The 19,745-nt window shown below is 48.8% G+C and overlaps 1 protein-coding gene across 3 annotated transcripts in view; it reads left to right on the plus strand.

Annotated features, from left to right (window-relative positions):
* The first annotated feature begins 593 nt into the window (after positions 1 to 593).
* The window catches only part of LOC146198373 (bone morphogenetic protein 4-like), a 46,308-nt gene continuing 27,156 nt past the window's right edge, over positions 594 to 19,745 (plus strand). For all 3 annotated transcript variants that reach the window (XM_084593852.1, XM_084593853.1, XM_084593854.1), the window contains exon 1: positions 594 to 1,188. In XM_084593852.1, coding sequence (XP_084449978.1) covers positions 890 to 1,188 — 299 coding nt within the window. In that variant the 5' untranslated portion in view covers positions 594 to 889. The remainder of the gene's footprint in view (positions 1,189 to 19,745) is intronic.

Here is a 19,745-nt window from a genome sequence, read left to right on the forward strand (position 1 = left end):
AATACGATGGTGAAAAAAAAAAATATTCTCAGCGCTCCTTGTCCGGAGCAGTGTTAGTAAAGGAGAGAGGGGAAGAACGAAAAAGAAAAAAAAAATCTGTCTGAACAGCGGACAGAAATACAGGCTGTTTTGTTTTCATGAATGGGTGCATTGTAAACGGCGCCAATCAGTTTCCGGACATTATCGCTAGTATATGCCAGCAGTCCGTTACTTGCCAAATTCGACGGCAACAAACTATCCTTCTACCGAGATTTGTGATAGGCATCTCTCTTCCGGTATTGTCGAACGACGCGCGCTTAGTGAGACGATGTCCCCAGTCACCCGAGTACGACTCTTTTTAGAGGGCGACTAGAGAGGAGATCCTCACGAGCAACCGCCTACCAGTGCAGGAGGCGAGCGCTCTATTAGCGATGCGCCGACGGCGTGTACAACAAACATGCCCGGAGGATGGCTCTCCTAGCCGCCGGGCTCTCTGCTGCTGCTGCTGCTGCTCACCGATGGCACGGTGCGCCACGGGAGAGGGAGCACTGCTGGGGGAGAGAGCGACGCGGGCGAGGGGAAACTCGCGCCCCTATAAGAAGCCGCGCCGATCTCTTCCTGAGCCTGATCGTGGCATGCTCTCTACCTGCCAGGGTACCAAAGTGAGGTCGGCTTAGGCCTGGATCAGTAGAGTCTTCTCAGCCTGCCTTGATCTGGGAGCGTTCCAAACCGTTTCAGGCATACGCGAACAGTAGAAATTTATCCCCGAGTCATTCCCCAGCAGGCCCGTCACAGTCCAGCTGAGCTAGAGAAGGACAACCGCTAGTCGCCTTACCAGAAGCGAGTCTTCCAAGGGGCTGAGCATCCTGAGCTGTTCCAGCGACTTGCAAGACCAACAAGAGAAGAGACGATGTGGTCCACGCAGAGATGGCGAAGCGGTGGTCACCTGGCCGCACTGTCCTGCTCGCTGCTCCTGATCGCGTGGACGGCGCTGGGCTCAGTCACCGCAGACGCCGGCACCACGGGCTGCGGTAACGAGTCGACGTCGGCCCCAGCTCTCCAGATGCTCTCGCCTACTCCACTGCTGAGGCCCAATGCATCGGCGGCGCAGATGCTGCAGCGCAGGGCGGACGAGCTATCCAACAACGTGTCCAACACCAGCTTCGCTGAGTCCAGGAACAACGTGACCGTCTACGAGATCCGCCACAGGTGAGTCGCCTCACGCGCCCTGCTTCGACGAAAGAGCCACAGACCCCGCAATTAAGCACTCTCTTCCAAGCCCATGGTTCCTATAGGAGGAACACGGATGCTTTTATTCATCTGTAGAAGGCTATACGTCCAAGAAAAGCATGCGTCTTTGATCTATATCTGTCCTCTGTTAATGCATAGCTTTCTACTTTTCCAACTGGCCTGAGTGAATTTGTTTTTTCATTCAAGAAAAAAGCCATTCATAACCCTTGCCCGCTGTAGTTGCTGTCAGGAAACTAGGAGCAGTCCGGACAAAGGACAGCGACTGAGTTTCGCAAAAGCAAAGCATAACTGAATGCTACCGAAGCGGTTGCGTTGACCTGCTCAAATGTGAAAGCACAGCTTCAGAGCTCTTCTCTGAATCGAAATCCCTTGCAGAAGCTGGCATAATATCGATTTCGATACAAGCACGCATTTGTAAGCGTGAGCATAGAAATATTCGATCAGCTCAACAGTTGAAGTGAGTAACATGCATATACCTTACATTAAAAGTACTGGTTACCGCTATCAGCTTCTCGGACTTGCTTTCTAATCGTCACATAGTTCCGGCCTTTTCCGAAATTCATGGTCACGAGAATGCAGTTGGTTATTGGCTGCGACGAAATGCAGGGATGCGCAGGAAAGAATACAAGGAGATGGAGCAGAACTGGGAATTAACATCTCAGGGAAATCGGTGCCATGAAAGGTGCTCCTGAAGGTGCTGACGGCATTGGCGTAACTTCGGCATCCGGCCACACTCTATTTCAACAGGACACACAGCTTTGCAAATAAAACTAAGGACAAGAATACAGAGAAAGAGAAATATCGTTACGTGTAAGTATTCGATTCCATAATATTACCACCTTTACACAAGCAACGATCCTCTCTTCAAAAGAATAAAATAAAAAAGTGTGTATAGGCAAACAAAAAAATAAGCAAATATTATGGTTTAGTAGCAAGGTATTGTAGTTGCCCAAGGTGCACGATTTCCGTGCACTCGCTGTGTTTTTGGGATGTTGCCGCTCCGTGGGGCACGTCTTCACACTTCGAAACACTTTTCACCCAATCCTCGAACGCGGGAGAGGCGTCCACAAACGCACGCTATCATCGGGCTTTCCTCTCGCCAAGCAATCGCAGGTCGTATACCACCGGGTATGCGCAGCCGTCGCTTGTTTTCGACACGAATTCAGACTTGCTGTCCAGCTTTCTCTGTATACAGCTGACATTAGGTTGCTACGTCCAGGCTGGCTTCGTTAATGGCGTTCCACAGCATAGTGCTGAACGTGTTCGCAGCATCTCAACTGTAAACCAGCTTGAATGTCATGCCTTGCGTTCGATGTCGATGTTCATTGCAAACATTCCCACAGTCGTCTTGTTCGATAGCTTTCTGAAGCCTTCAATCTGTGTATGCTGCGCTGTTTTCTTGTGATTATCATAGGCTCGGTCTGCTGCCTCCTTGTCAGTGATGTCAGCATCGGGGGCATATGCCACTCTGCGCACTGTTCGCGACGAAGAACCTTGCGACTGCGGTTGCATTGCCATTTGACAGAACTATTCCTCTGGAAACCTGTCAGGCAGTATATGGCTAGAATGGTGCCCATATTAACCATTCTGATGTTAAATAGACGACGCGTTACCTACAAAAACGTAGATTCTTCTACTCTGGCATATCCTCGTGCAATGGATTTTAAAGGTTCTGCTCACCTTTGTCATGTCGTTTTGCATAGTTGGCAGTTTGGACCTATCTTTATGTATAAATCACGACGCTGGCGCTTAGATGCGGTAAGTAGTGCTAGAATTGCTATCTAGGCTCTTGTACAGATAAAATGGCCTGCTGTCAATTAGTCGCACTAAGCTCACAAATTGTCTTCCAGGAGGCTTGTGCCGATGACATAATGGCAGCCGACCTTGTTAGATGTGAACTTGTTCCCGAGGGTGCAGTTCTGCAGGCAGATTGAGCGTAATTCGTGGCTAAATGCTCCTGAAGGCAAAGCCAGTTTGCATTTCAAGTATTCAATTAAGCTCTTTAGTTTTGGATTTGTGCGTTGCTACTCTACGAGCGTGTTTCTAGCTAATTGGCTCATGAGAAGCGCTCCCCGTTTTGGCCACTCCGAGGCGAAGGGTATACGCTTGTGAAAGGCGGACCGCGTCGTAATGCTTTCATGTTTTATGAATATGGTGACTGCGTTCTTGCGGTCGGAAAATCCCCCGACTGAGTGGGTCCTTGAATTTGACGAGCCAGTGTGAAGAATATTATAAACGCACAAGTAAGGGCGGCATTTTAAAGTGGCGCAAATCATGACTGGACACGCTTCTCGTCGTATAGAATGGCGCTGTTCCAGGCTAGCAGTGGCGATAATGCTTCAGGCCGTTTTTCTTATTAATCAGCACAGCACCAAGGCCTGCGCTGTTTGTATATCTACGGATCTCATAGTGTAATTTCCCACTTTGCAGATTGCACAATGTGTATCTCGGATACCGTGGTTGCAGGCGAAGCTGAAGTTCTTTAAAAGCGCCTGCGTATTGTTTCCATGGGTGTTATTTTGCTAGTTGATCTGCAAGAAGCTTTCACGCGAAGCACTTTTAGTTGGTATAGAATCCCAGTAACGTACCAGAAGCCTTGTCAGCAGCAGACCTGCCTCTGCAGGGGCCTCCTTAAATCGTCGATATAGACAAATCGTCTGTGTCGCTTTGAGACAACAGGAGAGAGGTCTGCTTTGTCGGTTCGATTTGCAGGAAACGGCCTTTCAAGTGCATTGCTGAAAATATTTTGCTGTTCAGAGCCAATTAAACCTGTAGATTCTTGTGAAGAGGAAAGCGTCCTTCTTTTTTACTCCGTTCAGGCAGCCATAGTCAGCCCAAACCTGAAGAGTATAGTCATCCGACATAAGGACGCCTGGCTACATCCATATAGAGTGTGCGAACATTGCATGATATGGTAAGGAGCTTGGTCCTCGTTGTCTATGCGCTGCAAAGTTGAAACTCGCTAGGCATTTTGGCGAAGAGGCCGCACTGACTTCTCGGTCACGATGTGTTACTCGACGACCGCCGTTTGACGCATCTCTGTCGGTAACAAGAAATTTACCGTTAGAAGAAGGTTATGCTCTTGCCTTCTCTGACGATTGAGAGCGCTGGGTTTGCATAAAACATGAGCTCGGCGTTCGCTCTCCTTGCACTTCCTCGTGCCAGCGACATTAAAAGGTATGCTTTTTAAAGAAAGCGACAGTTAAGGGAAAATCAAGCGCTGCTTTTAAGCGTATAACCGGACTGCTTTAATTGCTTCTTGCTGCGGCTCCCCTTCCCCTTAGGCATCCTCCTTCGCGTACATGCACTTTGTCGCTCACTTAACCACTAATCCCTTAATTTGTGCAATTTTTTATCGCCCACATACCCATTATCGTGCAGTCATATGACCATCCGACTTAGATATAAAACTCCGCTTTTTACCAAAGCTATACCAACGTGCCGGCATGGCCTATAATCAGTGTGTATGATCCGAGATAACATCTCACCCTCCCTTACCAATGGAGTGGCCCTAAAGGCAGCTCCAGCCAACTCGACCATGTCATGTAGTCGCGTGGTGTTACACAATCCACCGACCAATCAGGTCGTGTCATCTGCCGACTATCACCATCCAGAATCATGCTTGTGGTTTTTCGCTCAGAATAGTGACACGGGTGGATTTTCTAGAGAACGGCGTCACCATCACTTCAGTTGACGATGCAAAATGTCGCCGTGAGCTGAATCTGAGTGATGTTAAACCGAAGAAGGTGAAAAGCTGCTTTCACCTAATGCTGCTTAGATTTCGAGTGGAATCTATTGGTGTCATCAGAGGTCGGGATGATCAGCGATTTTGACGAATTCCGTGAAATCGCTGAAGCTGCTTATCGCGGCTAAGTGCTTTAATCTCATATTGGCGACCTAGCTTAAATTTACGGGGGATTACGTTGTAAAAGTCATCCTAAGCGGGTTATATAAAACATTATACGGGAGTGTTTCACAAAGCATGAATGGATGGCTGGCAAAAAAGCGACAGATTCGGCAGGAATGAAGTTAAAGCATACAGTATGATTCGTGTTCGCTGAGCATGCTGTGGAGTATTCGATTTGCAGATATCTACTTTATTAATAAATACAATTAGTTAATATAAAGAACAACGGTGCCGCTGCGGAATAATTCGACGCGATGTATGGAAATGCCAGCGCCATGAGCACTTGCGTGCAAACAATCAAGAAGTTGGCAGCGCTGTTTTGCTTCATCGGCCACTTCAGCGGCTCGTGGAGGCAGCTCGGCATACATGTCGGGCGTATTTTGTAATCATCACACGTCCATCAGACGTCAACATGAAGCTCAGAAATGGTGTTCCAGGTGTGTTTGCCCACTTTTCACACAGCCGACTGGAACAAAGGAGGTTCACGTGACACGTGACGTGACGTGGCGACGTGACATAATGGCGTGACGACATCACTCAACTTTCATTCGCTTCCCTTCACGTACTGCTATCAGAATTGGGTACACCTCTCGTAATGTTTGCCACAGTGCGGCGCAGGGCAGAACATAGCTTGACCACATCGCAATGTTTGCACACCAGAGACTGTAGAAGTTAACAAGCGTGTTCACATTCATCTTTTTCCTGCGCTTTACCACGCGAGAACAATTACATCGAATAGTCGTTGTGCCTCTTCTGCTGGCAGTTGCCGGCCTATTCCTTCTGCCAATTATTCGCATTTCCTGATGTCTGCCTTCGCGTCATTGGCATAATGATATTATTAATAATACGTTTTTGCTGCGGTCGCATTTGAAGTGGCAGTATCAGAAAGCAACGTAAAAAGAGGAGAAACTGCAGAACAGTTGCATGCACGCATCTAGTCAGTGCTTAAAACATGGAACATAAGTTAGACACGAAGTAGCGGGCCTGTAAACTTACCGTGCAGGCAGGTCAAGGTTTCGGTCATTCGTCATTTGGGGCCTCTAAATGTGTAGTAGTGGGATCCTTCTAAAATTCCCATTTCTTAGCGTGCCGAAAGACAGGGACGGATAGAAAGCGGACGAGGCAAATATCAGATTTACGTCGTTGGTTCGAGGCGAGGCGACAAAACGTTTATTAGACACAACGCTTCTGCGAGCGATGTGCGGCGAAGACACGTGGTCCGTTTGCACTACATACGTTATCGATCGCATTGCAAGCGACGCAGCAGCCAGGAAATGCGCGAAACGGCGCATTCTTTCGCGCCCTACTCTGCTGCAATGATCTTGCGTGGGGAAAAAAAAAAGGAAAGAAGGAAAGGAGGGGAGGGGGTTGAGGGGGTAGCGCTCGCGCGTCCTCCTGCCAGTGAGGAGGGAGGATGCAGGCGCGCACGGCGGGTGATGCGATGCTCGCGAAAAGACGCAGCTGGCCGCCGAAAAGAGCGGCGGCATCCCCCTTCCCTCCTTCTATCCCCCAACTCCTCATTCTCCGTCGCGCTCTTTTAGCTCCGACTTCCGCTTCTGGTGGTTCCACAGGTATCTGCTCTGTTGTGTTCTGCGTGGAAAAGAAGCCGACCGTTGGTCCAAGACTTAGCAGCTCTAATTAGCTCTACGGAACGGAGTGAATTGATTCCAGGACATTTGTCACAGCACCGTGGCACAGCGTGGAATGCATTGGCCGCAGTCTGGTAGGCGGAGGTGAAGGGTTCGATTCCAAACGCCGCGAATATCGTCGATATTTAAAGAAATCCCAGAACCAGGTGCTCGGCTATAAAGTGCAATGATTGGGAAGCCTAATCTTTGGCCAATTTTCCGCTCAAAAGAGCCGATCACCAAACTACGGGAAATATTGAGCCCGTCATGAAACTGTGACTGGAGCGTTTCATATTCTACACAGTCCATTGTTGACAGAGCAGCAGAAACTGAAACATATCTCTAGGCGGCGGCAATGTATCGTATATTCGTTAGTCGGCGTTGCACACTTTTGGGCAAAATCACACGCTTGCCTGCTCCTCCGGTGCTCCGTTCGATTGGTAGACATTGACAACCCAGACATATATATATATATATATATATATATATATATATATATATATATATATATATATATATATATATATATATATATATATATATATATATATATATAATATATATATATATATATATATATATATATATATATATTCATATAAAAGGTAAACAAAGCGGTGTTCGAGCAGTCACAAAGAGGAACAGCGCCCGCTAAGCTCGTCAACAAGACAAGTTCCGAGAGGTGTTCCCAAAGCTGCAATCGAGGCCCCGCTATCTATCAATGCCTCTCTGATTTGATCCAGCCTGCTCGTTTCGTACCTGGACAGTTATTAGTTGGGGCACGGCACTGCGGCTAGCATTCCAGCGCGTTGTAGTGCGGGCATGACCGCTCCGTGAGATTCGTTTCAGCTAGCCAAGCTGTAGAAGCCGGAGAAGAGTAGCCGTAGCTCGCTTTATAGTTTATGCATGACTCCAACTGCGCATTGTTTTCTTCAGTGTGATAGAAACAGCTCCGTCACGCTTATCGTCTAATCAGTGAGGAGCCTTCTAAAGTATCCTTGACCGGCTCTAGTTATGTTCCAATACTAAAAAGAGTGGTTACAAAGGAATAAAACATTGATACTTTGAAGTTGGGAAAAGTTGCGCGGTTTCCATTATCCACTGAAAGAAAGAGAAGGCGGAACAAAAACGACAACATAAGTGTCGACCTTCACATGGTGATTTATTACGCTCACGTACATATTTATAACTCTTCCCGCAAAGAAAAGAAAAATAACAGCCACGCCAAGGGACAGCAACAATAAAAAGTAACGCACTGTCTTATCACTGTTTCATGCCTGCTCTACAGAAAATGCACCCTCCAAGAAAACAAAAATCATTCGACAAAGCAACTGTTTCGAATCGAATTCTGCACAGCAGACAACCGAAAAACCGCTTCTCTGCCTTCAGCAAAAGAATGTCATTTTCAAACATAAAAACATTAACGACTGCTGTTGAAGCAGTTTGATAAGGTCTGTTCAGCATGCGTGAATACACTATCACCGTATCCCTGCAGTGGAGCGAAATTGTTTCTTTCCCCTTTTTTTTTTTTCTGAGGGGGGGATGAAGGCACATTTTCAGAAATGTAAGGCATGAAGCAGGGAAGAGACAGTTTGGCTTTCTGATTTTTTGTTTTTGAGGAAATCTGAGGAAAGAGTTGTGCATACACGATCGTCAGTGTTCGCATTTTTGCGTTCGCTCTTTATTCGTTTTTCCTCTCTGTTTTTACAAAATTCGCACTCTCCAGAACACGGGAGCATAACTGTGTCGAAACTTAACGAGCGCAGCTGCGAATGGCGCTCCGACAGACGCTATCCGACATCTCAAGGGTGAAATCGATATCGACTTCACTAGCCGAAACAGAAATTCTAATAATTTGTTTGTATCGGCTGTGTATAACACAGCCTTAGATGCCTCATTGCCTGCCGAATTTTCACGCTGCTCATCTACCGAACATCTGATGCGTGTTAGCTTTTCCGCACGCACCGCAGCTTTACAGAAAAGACAACATTAAACTCTGTAGCGGGGCCTTTCAAGAATGGAGGCGCATCACTTCATTACTACGCAGGCAAAACTAATCAGAGCTGAGAAGAATCCCGGTATCGTGGCTAAGGATAAGCATAAAAATAGAACGTTCATTTAGGAGGTCGAAGGTAAGCGTGACGGCGAAATAAGGAGAACATTTTAACATTTTGAAGGCTGGGGCGGACCGCACTTTCAAGTCTCTCTCTCTCTCTCTCTCTCTCTCTCTCTCTCTCTCTCTCTCTCTCTCTCTCTCTCTCTCTCTCTCTCTCTCTCTCTCTCTCTCTCTCTCTCTCTCTCTCTCTCTCTCTCTCTCTCTCTCTCTCCCACGCCGAAGGAAATAAATATAAGCAAGCGAAAAAGAAAAGATTTCTGTTTCTTGAGACCATATACTCAGAAAACAGTGCATGGATTTTCAATGCGAAAAGCACAACACCACAACGTTATATTTAGCTGTCTACCCTTTCCGGGCTCCTTTTGGTTTGTTTGTTTCCTGTCATACGTAAACAAAACATACTCTAGCAGCAAGCACTACGAACGTCCGAGAATATGGGTAACCTAGTGCCATGCTTACTATCAAAACAATCTTTATTAATTTTTTTCACTAAAACATATACGCACAAATGCAACAGGCGCCTAAGTGGCAGGCGTTCTCAGCTTTTATCGCCAGACACAACATAAACACAGCGCGAGTGGTGTGCTTGGTTCGAGTGAATGCTGAGTTACGCTCTCTTGCTGCACAAGGCGTCTCCACACAGAGCGGCCAACCACAACCGAGGATCGTGCGATCGTTGTGACAGCATGCAATCACCACTGCGCGAAGCTGCATCTGCCCGGTGAACGGCACACGTGCACTGCTTGTACGCGACAGGTGAGAGGGGGCACAGACGGCTGCGTTCTTGTTGATGAAGCTGGGGTCCCCAGCCAAGGGCGCGCTCGCGCAACCCCCGCCGCCGAAACGATCCGAAGTGGAGCAAGAGCGGCCCTCCGACCTGGCTGTTTTCCCCCTGAAAGAGAAATAAACAGCGCGTGGTGGGGGCGACGACTAGACCGTCTGCGGCCGATGCCAAGGGCGACGACGCGCTCTCGTCGGTCGCTACTAGCGGCTCGCGTTTCGGCCGGAGGGGGAGGGGCGGCAGACAGGTGTGAGTATGGAAGCGCATAGACGACGACTAGACGTGACGTAACCAGACGGAGGCGCGAAAGAAAACATGACGGAAAAAAGAAACGCGAGGGGGGCGGCTAGATCGTTTTTCGCCGCCGCCGCTGGCGGTTGTGCCGGGAGACCCAGACGCCGGCTCCTGCTGCTGCTGCTGCTGCTGCTGCAGTGGCGGTTCGACGAGGACTGCGATCTGCCGCAGCCACGCAAAACTGCAATCTCGGCTCGCGCGTACACTTCGTGGTGAGGATCGTTCGTTGGCCGAACGAACGGTTGGGGGGGTCGACCCCTCATCAGACGGCGGCGCGCAAAGCCTGGTGCTGCACGAGCTTGTCTCTGGTTGACTATGTTGTTGCTGCTGCTGTCGCTGGCGCGCAGACTTGGTCGTCGTCGAACCACCCAAGCCCGTATATGTTCGACGGCTGCAAAAGTAACGACGGGCCTAACTTGATACTGCCTCCTTCAGCCAGCGACTAAGATTAAGCACCGCACAGTCGCAAGCAGAGAGCGCTGTTGATTTATGTCGAATCGCACGCGTGTACTCGTTCTTAAGGCGAGGTTTACTGAAGTGTGTCCCTTCCTTCAAGGGGTGTGCTTGCAGTATCTCACTGTGACAGCTGACAGTCGGATGAAAACTTTGTAGCGGTCGCGGATTATTGCCAGCCGCACGTTTTGGACACAATTAAAGGATGACATATTGCCTGCATAGCATCACAATTACCATGTACGACAGCCGCGACAGAGCGCATTTTTTTTTTATTAAGTTTGGTACATGTCTTTCGGCGTCACTGGTCGAACTTCGGGACGCAAATCGCCGAAAAATGCCCGTTTATCTGAAATCCATAAATAAATTTGTATTTTATTTCTTCTCCAGCAATCTCAGTTTGCCCACCTTGACTGAGGTCAGAGGTGCATCAGTATTCTTGCTGATTCAAGTACCAAGTATTACACAAAAACTTATATGACAGTCCTCCGTGATAAAGATACAAAGAGAATGACTGACGAGGGAAGACACTTTTTTAGAGGAGTCTGATCTGTTTGGTTTTGCCTTGAAAACACATTGATTTCGGAAGGTCAAGAGCGACGCATTTATTGATTGGTTAATGCTTACCCGTAAGAAATTAGTGTTGAAGACGCCATACGCCACCCAGTAATATTTCATCAGCAGTCTTTCATCTTTCATCTCGTACATACTTTGACAACGAAGGTAGTATTTATTTCGTTTTGTGCGGTCAGGCTGGTTTTCAGGATTGCTGTAAGGTTGATGCTTGTGAGACGGCGTAACCTGGCAGCGACCCTGAAATCGGCTTCTTCCCTTTGATGCGGTGCGCTGGCAGACAAGGATTCTAGTACAGGGGCCCGAAATAAGAAATTAAATTGTTCAGCGTATCCGATTGTCAGACATCGAATAATGAGAGGGACAGCAAATAGCATGGATTCAATGAAGTGAGAGTTTATTTTCCCCTTCGTTTTTGTCTGGCAGTTAAACATTAAACATCGCTGTGAACAGCAATGTTTCACTGTCAGACAGTAAGCTCAAGGTTTTCCCAAGGAATTGAATATAGAGGAGTGGAGGGATTGATGATACAGTAAAGGCGGTAGTCTTTACGGATAGCCATAAGCGTAAAAGGGTTCGACGTAAATTAAAGGGAGAACTTCAGAAAGACAAGTGTGGGTATGTTTTTTTCTTGGGGGGGGGGGGGGGGGGGGGGGGGGGGGGGGAAGGAGGTGGAGGGAGATCACATAGTCGAACCCGTCCCTGCATGTAAAATCGGCTTCATCTCCCTACCGCTTGTCTTACAAATCACCGAACAGCAACTATAGCATAATACTGGGGGCGTGTTTTATTCTGTTAAATCTGACCATGCATTTCTCGCAGCAGCAGTAGGTGCAGCTGTGTCCTTATTGTGCCATAGCCAATGACGAGGGTGACGTGCAAAGTGGAAAAGTCATTTCAAAAAATCAAGTCTATTGGTAAAACCTTGTTTAGTCGCTACCATAATGTTGATATATTTGAGCGAGATGGCGTTCGCGTCCCAAATATTGAGCCTCGAGAGAATATTATCACGCTTAGCAGCTCCGCATACTGGGGCCTGTAAAGCGGATTACAAATCGCTTTCATAAAATGGGAGCGAAAAATCAATGCACGCGTTTCCCTGCATTGCTTCTTGCCCGTTCAGTGTACCTTTGGTCGAACCTTGAAAAACAGCTTCTTGTACCCCCCCCCCCCCCCCCCCCATCTGGTGCTGAAACATGGCGCTGGCGGCGGGGCGCCCAGTACCCGAAGGCGTGGCGAGCGCTGCTCCCCGGCCGTTTGCAGTGCATGCTAACAGGCGCGCTCCCTGATCTGGCAACTCGCCGCCCCGTTAGAGGAAGGAGCGACCGCCACAAAGGGCGCAAAACACACCGCCCACTAACGAGGCGTTGAGAAACGGCGTCTGAGACGCGAGCAGCGCGGGGTGGGGGGTCCTCGCGCGTGTTGAAGAGAGCAAGACACGTCACGGCCGTGCGTTACGTCACGCGTCGGGCCAATGAAGAGCTGCGAAAACTTCCGCGGACGACGGTGACAGCTCTGAAAATAAAGGCCACAGCTACAGTCGCATGGAGGAGGGCGTCGCGCTGTCTAGACGGCGACTGGAAGCGAGAGGATGGCTCCGTTACAACGCGACCGTCCCTGGCTGGCTCGGGGCCAAGCTCTGAAAGAAGGGCGCCGTACCTGCTGTCGTCTCCAGCCTCGCTTGGCGCGGCTCTGCTGGCCGGCGCGGGATTGGACCTTTCTCGCAGACCTGTTTACTGTTTACGACTCGGGCCACGTTTTCCATACTGGTTCCAGTGGGCGAGCGGCGCGATGGTGTCGTGCTGCGACTCCGGTCGTTGCAGTGGGTCAGGAGAGCAGGAAATAAAACTTATTTCAAGAAGTATTTTGTGGCACCCACTGCTGTATTTACAGGTAGTGGCAGCTGAACAAGAGATAAATCGGAAAGAGAAAGCGCGAGACCGCATATTGTGCCAGTCATTACAAGCAACAGCAACTTGAACAAGAGAAATGACCCAGGGCATTGTTTCGGCTATACGACTTGTTTTCGTCCGGGTTGGTTCAGCGCGTCGAGGCTTCCCTCCTGCCCTGTGTCTTTTTAGTGCCAAGAATTGCATCTAACCTACCCACTCTGTCTCAAACCACCTTCACAGACTCACCTGAAATACAACAGTCTTGTCGCAAGGAAGGAAGGCCGCCCATTCTCAATTCTTCCTTCTCATTCATGATGGAAAATAGCGCGAAAGTACACGAAGGACAGAAGGAAGTAAGACACGGACAAGTGCTACTTCCTTCCGTCCTTCGTGTACTTTCGCGCTATTTTCCATCATGAATGTTAACCAACTCGCCCAACTTTCGGCATTTCTTCCTTCTCAGGGAATTTTGTCTAGTGTTGGCAAATCTGTCAAGCTCTACCTATACCACAGGTTCACTCCTTGAGCTTTAGTCATGTGTGTGCCGCCATAAACATGACCTCGTGTTAACGCACTCTTTAAAAGGAAAAAACAAATCAGGTGCGAACAAGCGATGGCTGTGGTGTAATAAGATATCAAAATCGCGCTAATTAAGATTTCTCGCATCCTAAGCTTTTTTCTTGGGAATGCGTAAAAGGGGGGCACTGCGAGCTGAACGATCACGCTTGAAAGTGAAATGGAAAATCACCGCAGTGTTCCACCGGATGCATTTCAACAAAAAATGAACTAATAAGTGGAGGAACTGCAACCAGAATGACCACGTTGATTCGAAGAATGCTAAATGTGCCCGAGAGTTTTGTACCTTCCCGAGCAAAGAAAAGGTAGCGAAATCGGACTTCTTTCCCACTTTCATCCCGCCATAATAAAGAGAGTTCTCTCCTATGACCCTTGCAATCCAAGCCTACACATGGATACCATGACATCAAATAAGGCGTTCTTAAGGTGAACCCGAATAACTGCTTAACGGCCAATCTGAATAATCAGCTGAACACGAAAGTTTCTTGTTACGACAACCACACCCACAGGGGCGTCGCATACACTTAAGAGAGTAGATAACACAACTGGGGAGGCCGATTTTAGAAGAGAGCAAAAAAAAAAGAAAGGAACAGACGCCGAGCGGGGATCAAGTTACTCCCCATCACTGCCCCTGCCGCAAGTCCGCCATTCCTTCTGTAGAGTAGAGGAAGACAAGGGCCTCCCGGGAGGCGGCGGTTTTCCCAAGCAGCAACTGCTCGACCTTCGCGCGCCGCTGCCGCCTTGTCGCATGCGTCTCGGCACCCCAGCCGCCCCCACTGTGGCCCCCCCGGCTGCTGGATCGGGCTCTTGACTGTCGCGGGTCCGTGCCGCAGTTGTCACCGAGGACGCGTCGCTAAAATGGGCTTTTCCCAGAGAAGTGTTACTCCAGACGCACACACACTGAAAAGCACACACGGACACGCGCGGTAGCGCTTGCAAAATGAGACGGAAGTTTTGCCCCTCCATCGTCACCCCCTCCAGGGGTGCGCGGCGCTGCCAAGTATTCAAGACGCGTATACGACGCCACGTCTGACCGTGGCTATATTTGTCCCCTCACCTATACAGCTGTACAAGATGAGCCAGGGCCAAGTGCGTACTGCACAGAGTTCCCCTTGTGAAACGTCTGCCTTCAGCTTTCGACCAGGAGGGGCAAGCACCGAGCCGACATATTGGTGGAAGAGTCGAGGAAGCGGTCCGGGAGCCGCCTTCTGGCCGACCTGACTTGCTACTGTTGCAAGAGACGTCATGCGACTTTCCAGCGGTGGGCTTGTGACATATACACTCTCCCAATGCCGCAAAACGTGTTCCACTCTCCCAGTTGTACCGCGCGGCACTACCATCAATATTTTCTTTCTTTTGTTTTGCAGCCGAAATATTTCTTTCCTCTTGCTCCATGCCTGATCCACAGCTTGCTCTCCCGTTCACATACTGTAGAACACCTCTACAGTAGAGTCACTCGGATCAGCCAAAATGTTTACTAGATCAGGGTCTGTACTATATCAGTTGTTGGTAATGACATGGCCATGAAAATGCTGCCTAGTAATTAAATATCTACTCATTAAACACAGCTTCTTGCTTTATAAAAGAATTGCTCAGAAATAACTTCAATTCCTCTTATACCGTGGATTTACGCGATTTCTGTTAGTAGTTGTCAGATTTTGTGTTATCACGTTTTCGACTTTATTTAAATAACACCTTGTGGAAGTGCAACTTTATCATGGATACAACACGGCTACGAATACAGCGAGAGTTTGATTTCATGTGAAAAAGCAAAGCTTTGCATGAGCACGGCTTCGTCTTCCACTTTTCTTTGCGTCATTTAAGAGGTGATAGTTGAGAATCGCACACTCCGTGCCGATGCGCTGCTACACCGCCACGCCAACACGCCACCGCTGCCTCCTGCTTTGCGCTGCCTCGCGCTGCGAACGTTCAGCCGTTTCTCACCTACCCTACTGCTCGCTGCTCTTTTACTCCTTTCTGTTTTTACTTTATCAGTGCACCTCGCCGTCTTCTTTCAACTTTTGTATTCGTTTCTTTCTTTCTTTCTTTCTTTCTTTCTTTCTTTCTTTCTTTCTTTCTTTCTTTCTTTCTTTCTTTCTTTCTTTCTTTCTTTCTTTCTTTCTTTCTTTCTTTCTTTCTTTCTTTCTTTCTTTCTTTCTTTCTTTCTTTCTTTGCTTTCTGCATGCTTTGCCGCGTGAGGCAAAGCATGCAGGCAAAGGCCCTCGCAAAGCTTGCTTCTTCTCACAACTGGTAAGTCTGGTGGCTAAGCCCTTTCAAAAAGCGCGGTTTAATTGTTATCTGTTTCTCTGCGAAAAAAAAAAAAAGAAAAAAAAATGACGCGTAGTCTTAGGTTGTGTGCGCGTCGCGATTTCATTTCGTGGGAAGCACATCGTCGCGGCCAGACGCACTTTACTATAAGCGGTTTTTATTTAAAATGCATTTACTAAAAACAAACAAAAAGGTACAGTCTTCTATGGAAGACAAACTGAGCCTGCAATTTCACTTCACTATATCCGAGTTTACTATAGCGGCTCTTTATTGTATATCTATAAGTAAACGCTCACGATGACCGCTTTTCCATTCACATGAAGGGACACCGTCGTATATCTCGTGCACCAGGTCCGGTACATGTATACACACGACACCATTTCATTGTGTTTACGCACGTAGGTCACGTATTACGCGATAGATTATAGGGCTAGTCAGACCAAAAGGCTGTCACCATACCCGATTGCGAGGAAGGTTTAAAGGAAGACTTGGAAACGTACCGGGAAAATATACGCACATAATTTCGTGGCAAAAAAGATTGTGACTCGACCGTTCTTTCTCCAACGTTCAGTGAGCTGCCATACCATTTAACTGCCCATTTAGCATCTATTATCCATATGCTAGTCAAGTTGTAAGCTAGTATGTGGTAGGGATTTGAGCGGACAACATATGCACGTCTAATTCTGTGCCGTTCGTCGCAACTATGGGCATCTACGTGGAAGTGAGACAACTACCGCACCTTCCTTTCCTGTAACCCTAAACCAACTAAAGGCGTTGCCCGCGGTGGTGGCTCGGCTACTGAACCGGAGTACCCGGATTCGAACCCCACCATGGCTGCCGCGTTTCGTAGAAGCGAAACGCAATTGGGCATCCATGTGCTGTGCGATGTCTGAGCACGATAAACCAACCAACCAACCAAAGATCCTCAAGGGGTTGAAATTATTTCGTAGCCCTCAACTACAGCACCTGGTTCTGTATTTATTCTTTGCCCACTTCCTCCCTTTTCTGAGTGCGCGGTTTAGGTGTTCACCTAAAAGTGTTACAGATACTGCGCCTTTCATTTCCTATACACTAATTTACATTTACTGAGAACATTTTTAACGCTTTGCAAAATCTCTGTACCAGCCTCTGAATACCAAAAATTCACGGAATGAAAACACGCTGTTAAAGGAACTAGAGAGAGAGAGAGAGAGAGAGAGAGAGAGAGAGAGAGAGAGAGAGAGAGAGATGAGATGAGACCCTTTAACGAGAAACAGAATTTTTTCCGGCGTTTAGATTTCGCTGGCATGCTACTTTGTGCAGGAAGGAGAATTAGGGAGGTAAAGATTTAAAATCGATGGTGAGGGAAATAATAGGATTGAAGGGGGAGACAATTAAAATGCGGCCATTAAATACATGTTAAGGTGCTTCGTGGAGTAATGGTATAAAATGTAATGATGAAATGCATGATCCGACAAATGTGCTTATAGAGTTCACAGCTTGAAAAATGCACGAGGGAAACATGCACGTCTACTGTCAAGGCTAATGTTAAGCGTCCATCTAATTTTTCAAACAAAATCGGAAAAATAGGGAACCCAAGAAATTGCTAAAGCTGTGCACGCTCATTAAAGGCATCGTACGCTGTTTAAGGAGTCACCATAGAAAGTGCGTACACGTCAGCGAAATATTCTACTCGGGAAGCAAATCCTCGTCGATTACTTTAGTAAGCACTTAGACGTGGGCCCGTGTACTGCGCTGATGCTACGAAAACTATCTTTGTACTCCTCTTCGAAAGTTTCAGGCCTCTGGTATTGTCACTGGAGTCTCGGTGAGAATTCTCGATCTTTTGAGAGGTTTGAAATTACTTAGCGGTGGATGAAACCTTAATCGCAATAATCGCGCGCCTTGGATCTTTTTAACTACAATGTCGGTAAACGCGGCAGGATTATGTAACGACATTCGGTTCTGACAAAGCGGTCGTGTCCTAGGTCACGTAGTCTGCGCATCATTCACGAACGCGTGTGGCGGCCGTGCCTTCCCGACGATGAAGAAATCGCAGCGAAGTCTTTCCCGAGTGGCGCGAGAGATTCTCGGTCCGTTCATGTCGAAGAAGTCGTCGACGGCTGCTGCTGGACCGAAAGAGAACCATTAATCCGCCAGACAAGCAGACGATCATGTGTCAAAGGCGCTGCGATGTCGAAAGCGGCGGCCGCGTCTCGCCGAAAAGAACGAGAAAAGAAAGTAAGCGTCAGAACGTCAGAGCGTCTTCTTTTCCCTGTGGTCTGATGACGTCGTACTGACGTCATCAGTCGGACTCTGGGTGGCAAAGAACACAGCACAGCTCATGTGGTTCGCATGCCGACGCGTTCCCGCCAGGAAACAGGAGACGGCGAGATGCTTTCGGCACTTGGATTTCCGTTCGGGTGTGAATCGCCGCGCATTCTCCGCGATGGCAGGCAAGGATCTCGGGGACGGCTATTTTCTCGCCGGAGACAGCAGAGAGGTCGCGATGAGGGCGGCTTCGCGGTTAATTGATGTAAGACCACCCGGATATCTTCACTGTGGCCGGCGGACTCTTGGAACGAACGGAATATCTTGTTTGTTTATCTGTTCTAGCGTTTACATTCCATGGCACTGAGTCCGCAGCCCGTGCATAACCGCTGCGAAGGAAAACAGCAGGAGCTCGCAACAGCGACATCCACAGAGAGCATATTATGCACGGCCTCGAACACACGCGCGTTAACTCCTGATAAAGGCTGGCTCCCTTGTTGCCCACTAATAAGCGGGAAGAAAAACAAAACTTCTCAGAGAACCTTCACGGCAACGTCGATTAGTTTGAATTAAGGGCTGTACTTTTCGGTTAAAAAAATTGCCGACGGTTACGTTACTTAATGCGAAATTTGAGCGCAGCTCATCAACTGTTTTAGCTTTTCTATAGATTGAGGTGGTGCGTTTCGGCTCTCGCGGTGCACATATCGAGTTCCGCCGCCACCGACCCGGCGCTATGATTGCCGCCGCACTAGGGTGCCTCGATGTAGCGCGGCGCTGGTATCGAGGCACCCTACGCCGCACGGGGGTGGCATTGTAGGAGCGAAGAGCGCAATTAAGTTATCGGGAGGTCGCGGGAGGTAGTGCGTGGACCCATAGGAACGTTGCGCGGCGAAGAGATAGCAGCGACTGACTGATGCCGCTGACGCCGCTAGCGAGTCAAGTCAACGTGGCTCTGCATTTCGGCTTGGAATGCACGCACAGTGATCCGCTGATGCCGTGCCGGCGCTTTGGCAACCGGAGAACACCGTCGCTGCCACGCAGGAAGGGGGGAGGGGGTACACGCAGCGGCGAACGGTGGCGGCAGGTGGCAGCTGGTTACGAGGGATGACGGTGACGACGACGCGAAACTCAGGAACGGGCGCCAAAGAGTTGCGCTCTAAAAGGTTCCGTTTTCGAAATTCTGTTTCAACCAAAAAATTGGACGGACGCTCAAGCTTATGAAGAGTGAGCTCCATGTGGGTGAAGAGGAGAGCGACACGACGGGTGGTACGGCGAAAGGTGGCCGTCGTTCGCTCCGCTGCAGCCTCCACGCAGGCGAACGCTACAGCGACTGGCACAATGTTTTCGATGTCTGCGCCCCCCCACCCCCTCCCCCTCCCTCCCCGGCTTCGTAAACACGCCCGTAACCTGCTCTTTGTTCTCTCTTTCCTGGCCTGTCAGTTCAGAAGAAATATTTACCTCAACGCAGCCGGCATTTGAGGCGAAGACTTATCATGGATTGACATGGAAGGGACACTATTGTGCAATACCAGCGCACTCTGGCTTAGTAGACACAATCGTAAACTGTTCCTTGATCTTGTTGTGAGAGAGCAAACTATGCTAATCATATATGTGCCGCGAGCTATATGGCACCTGTAGCTGGAGAGAAGCAACACTGGGAACCGAGCACCTGCACCGCCTCAACTCGCATGTCACCGAGGGGTACTCCACCCGCTGGTAGCCCGCTCGAGTGTTGAGTCCTCCGGTGAGTGAGTGAGTGAGTGAGTGAGTGAGTGAG

Source organism: Amblyomma maculatum, chromosome 2, assembly GCF_055883805.1.
Source record: "Amblyomma maculatum isolate TAMU_Amacu chromosome 2, ASM5588380v1, whole genome shotgun sequence".
NCBI classification, from domain to species: domain Eukaryota; kingdom Metazoa; phylum Arthropoda; class Arachnida; order Ixodida; family Ixodidae; genus Amblyomma; species Amblyomma maculatum.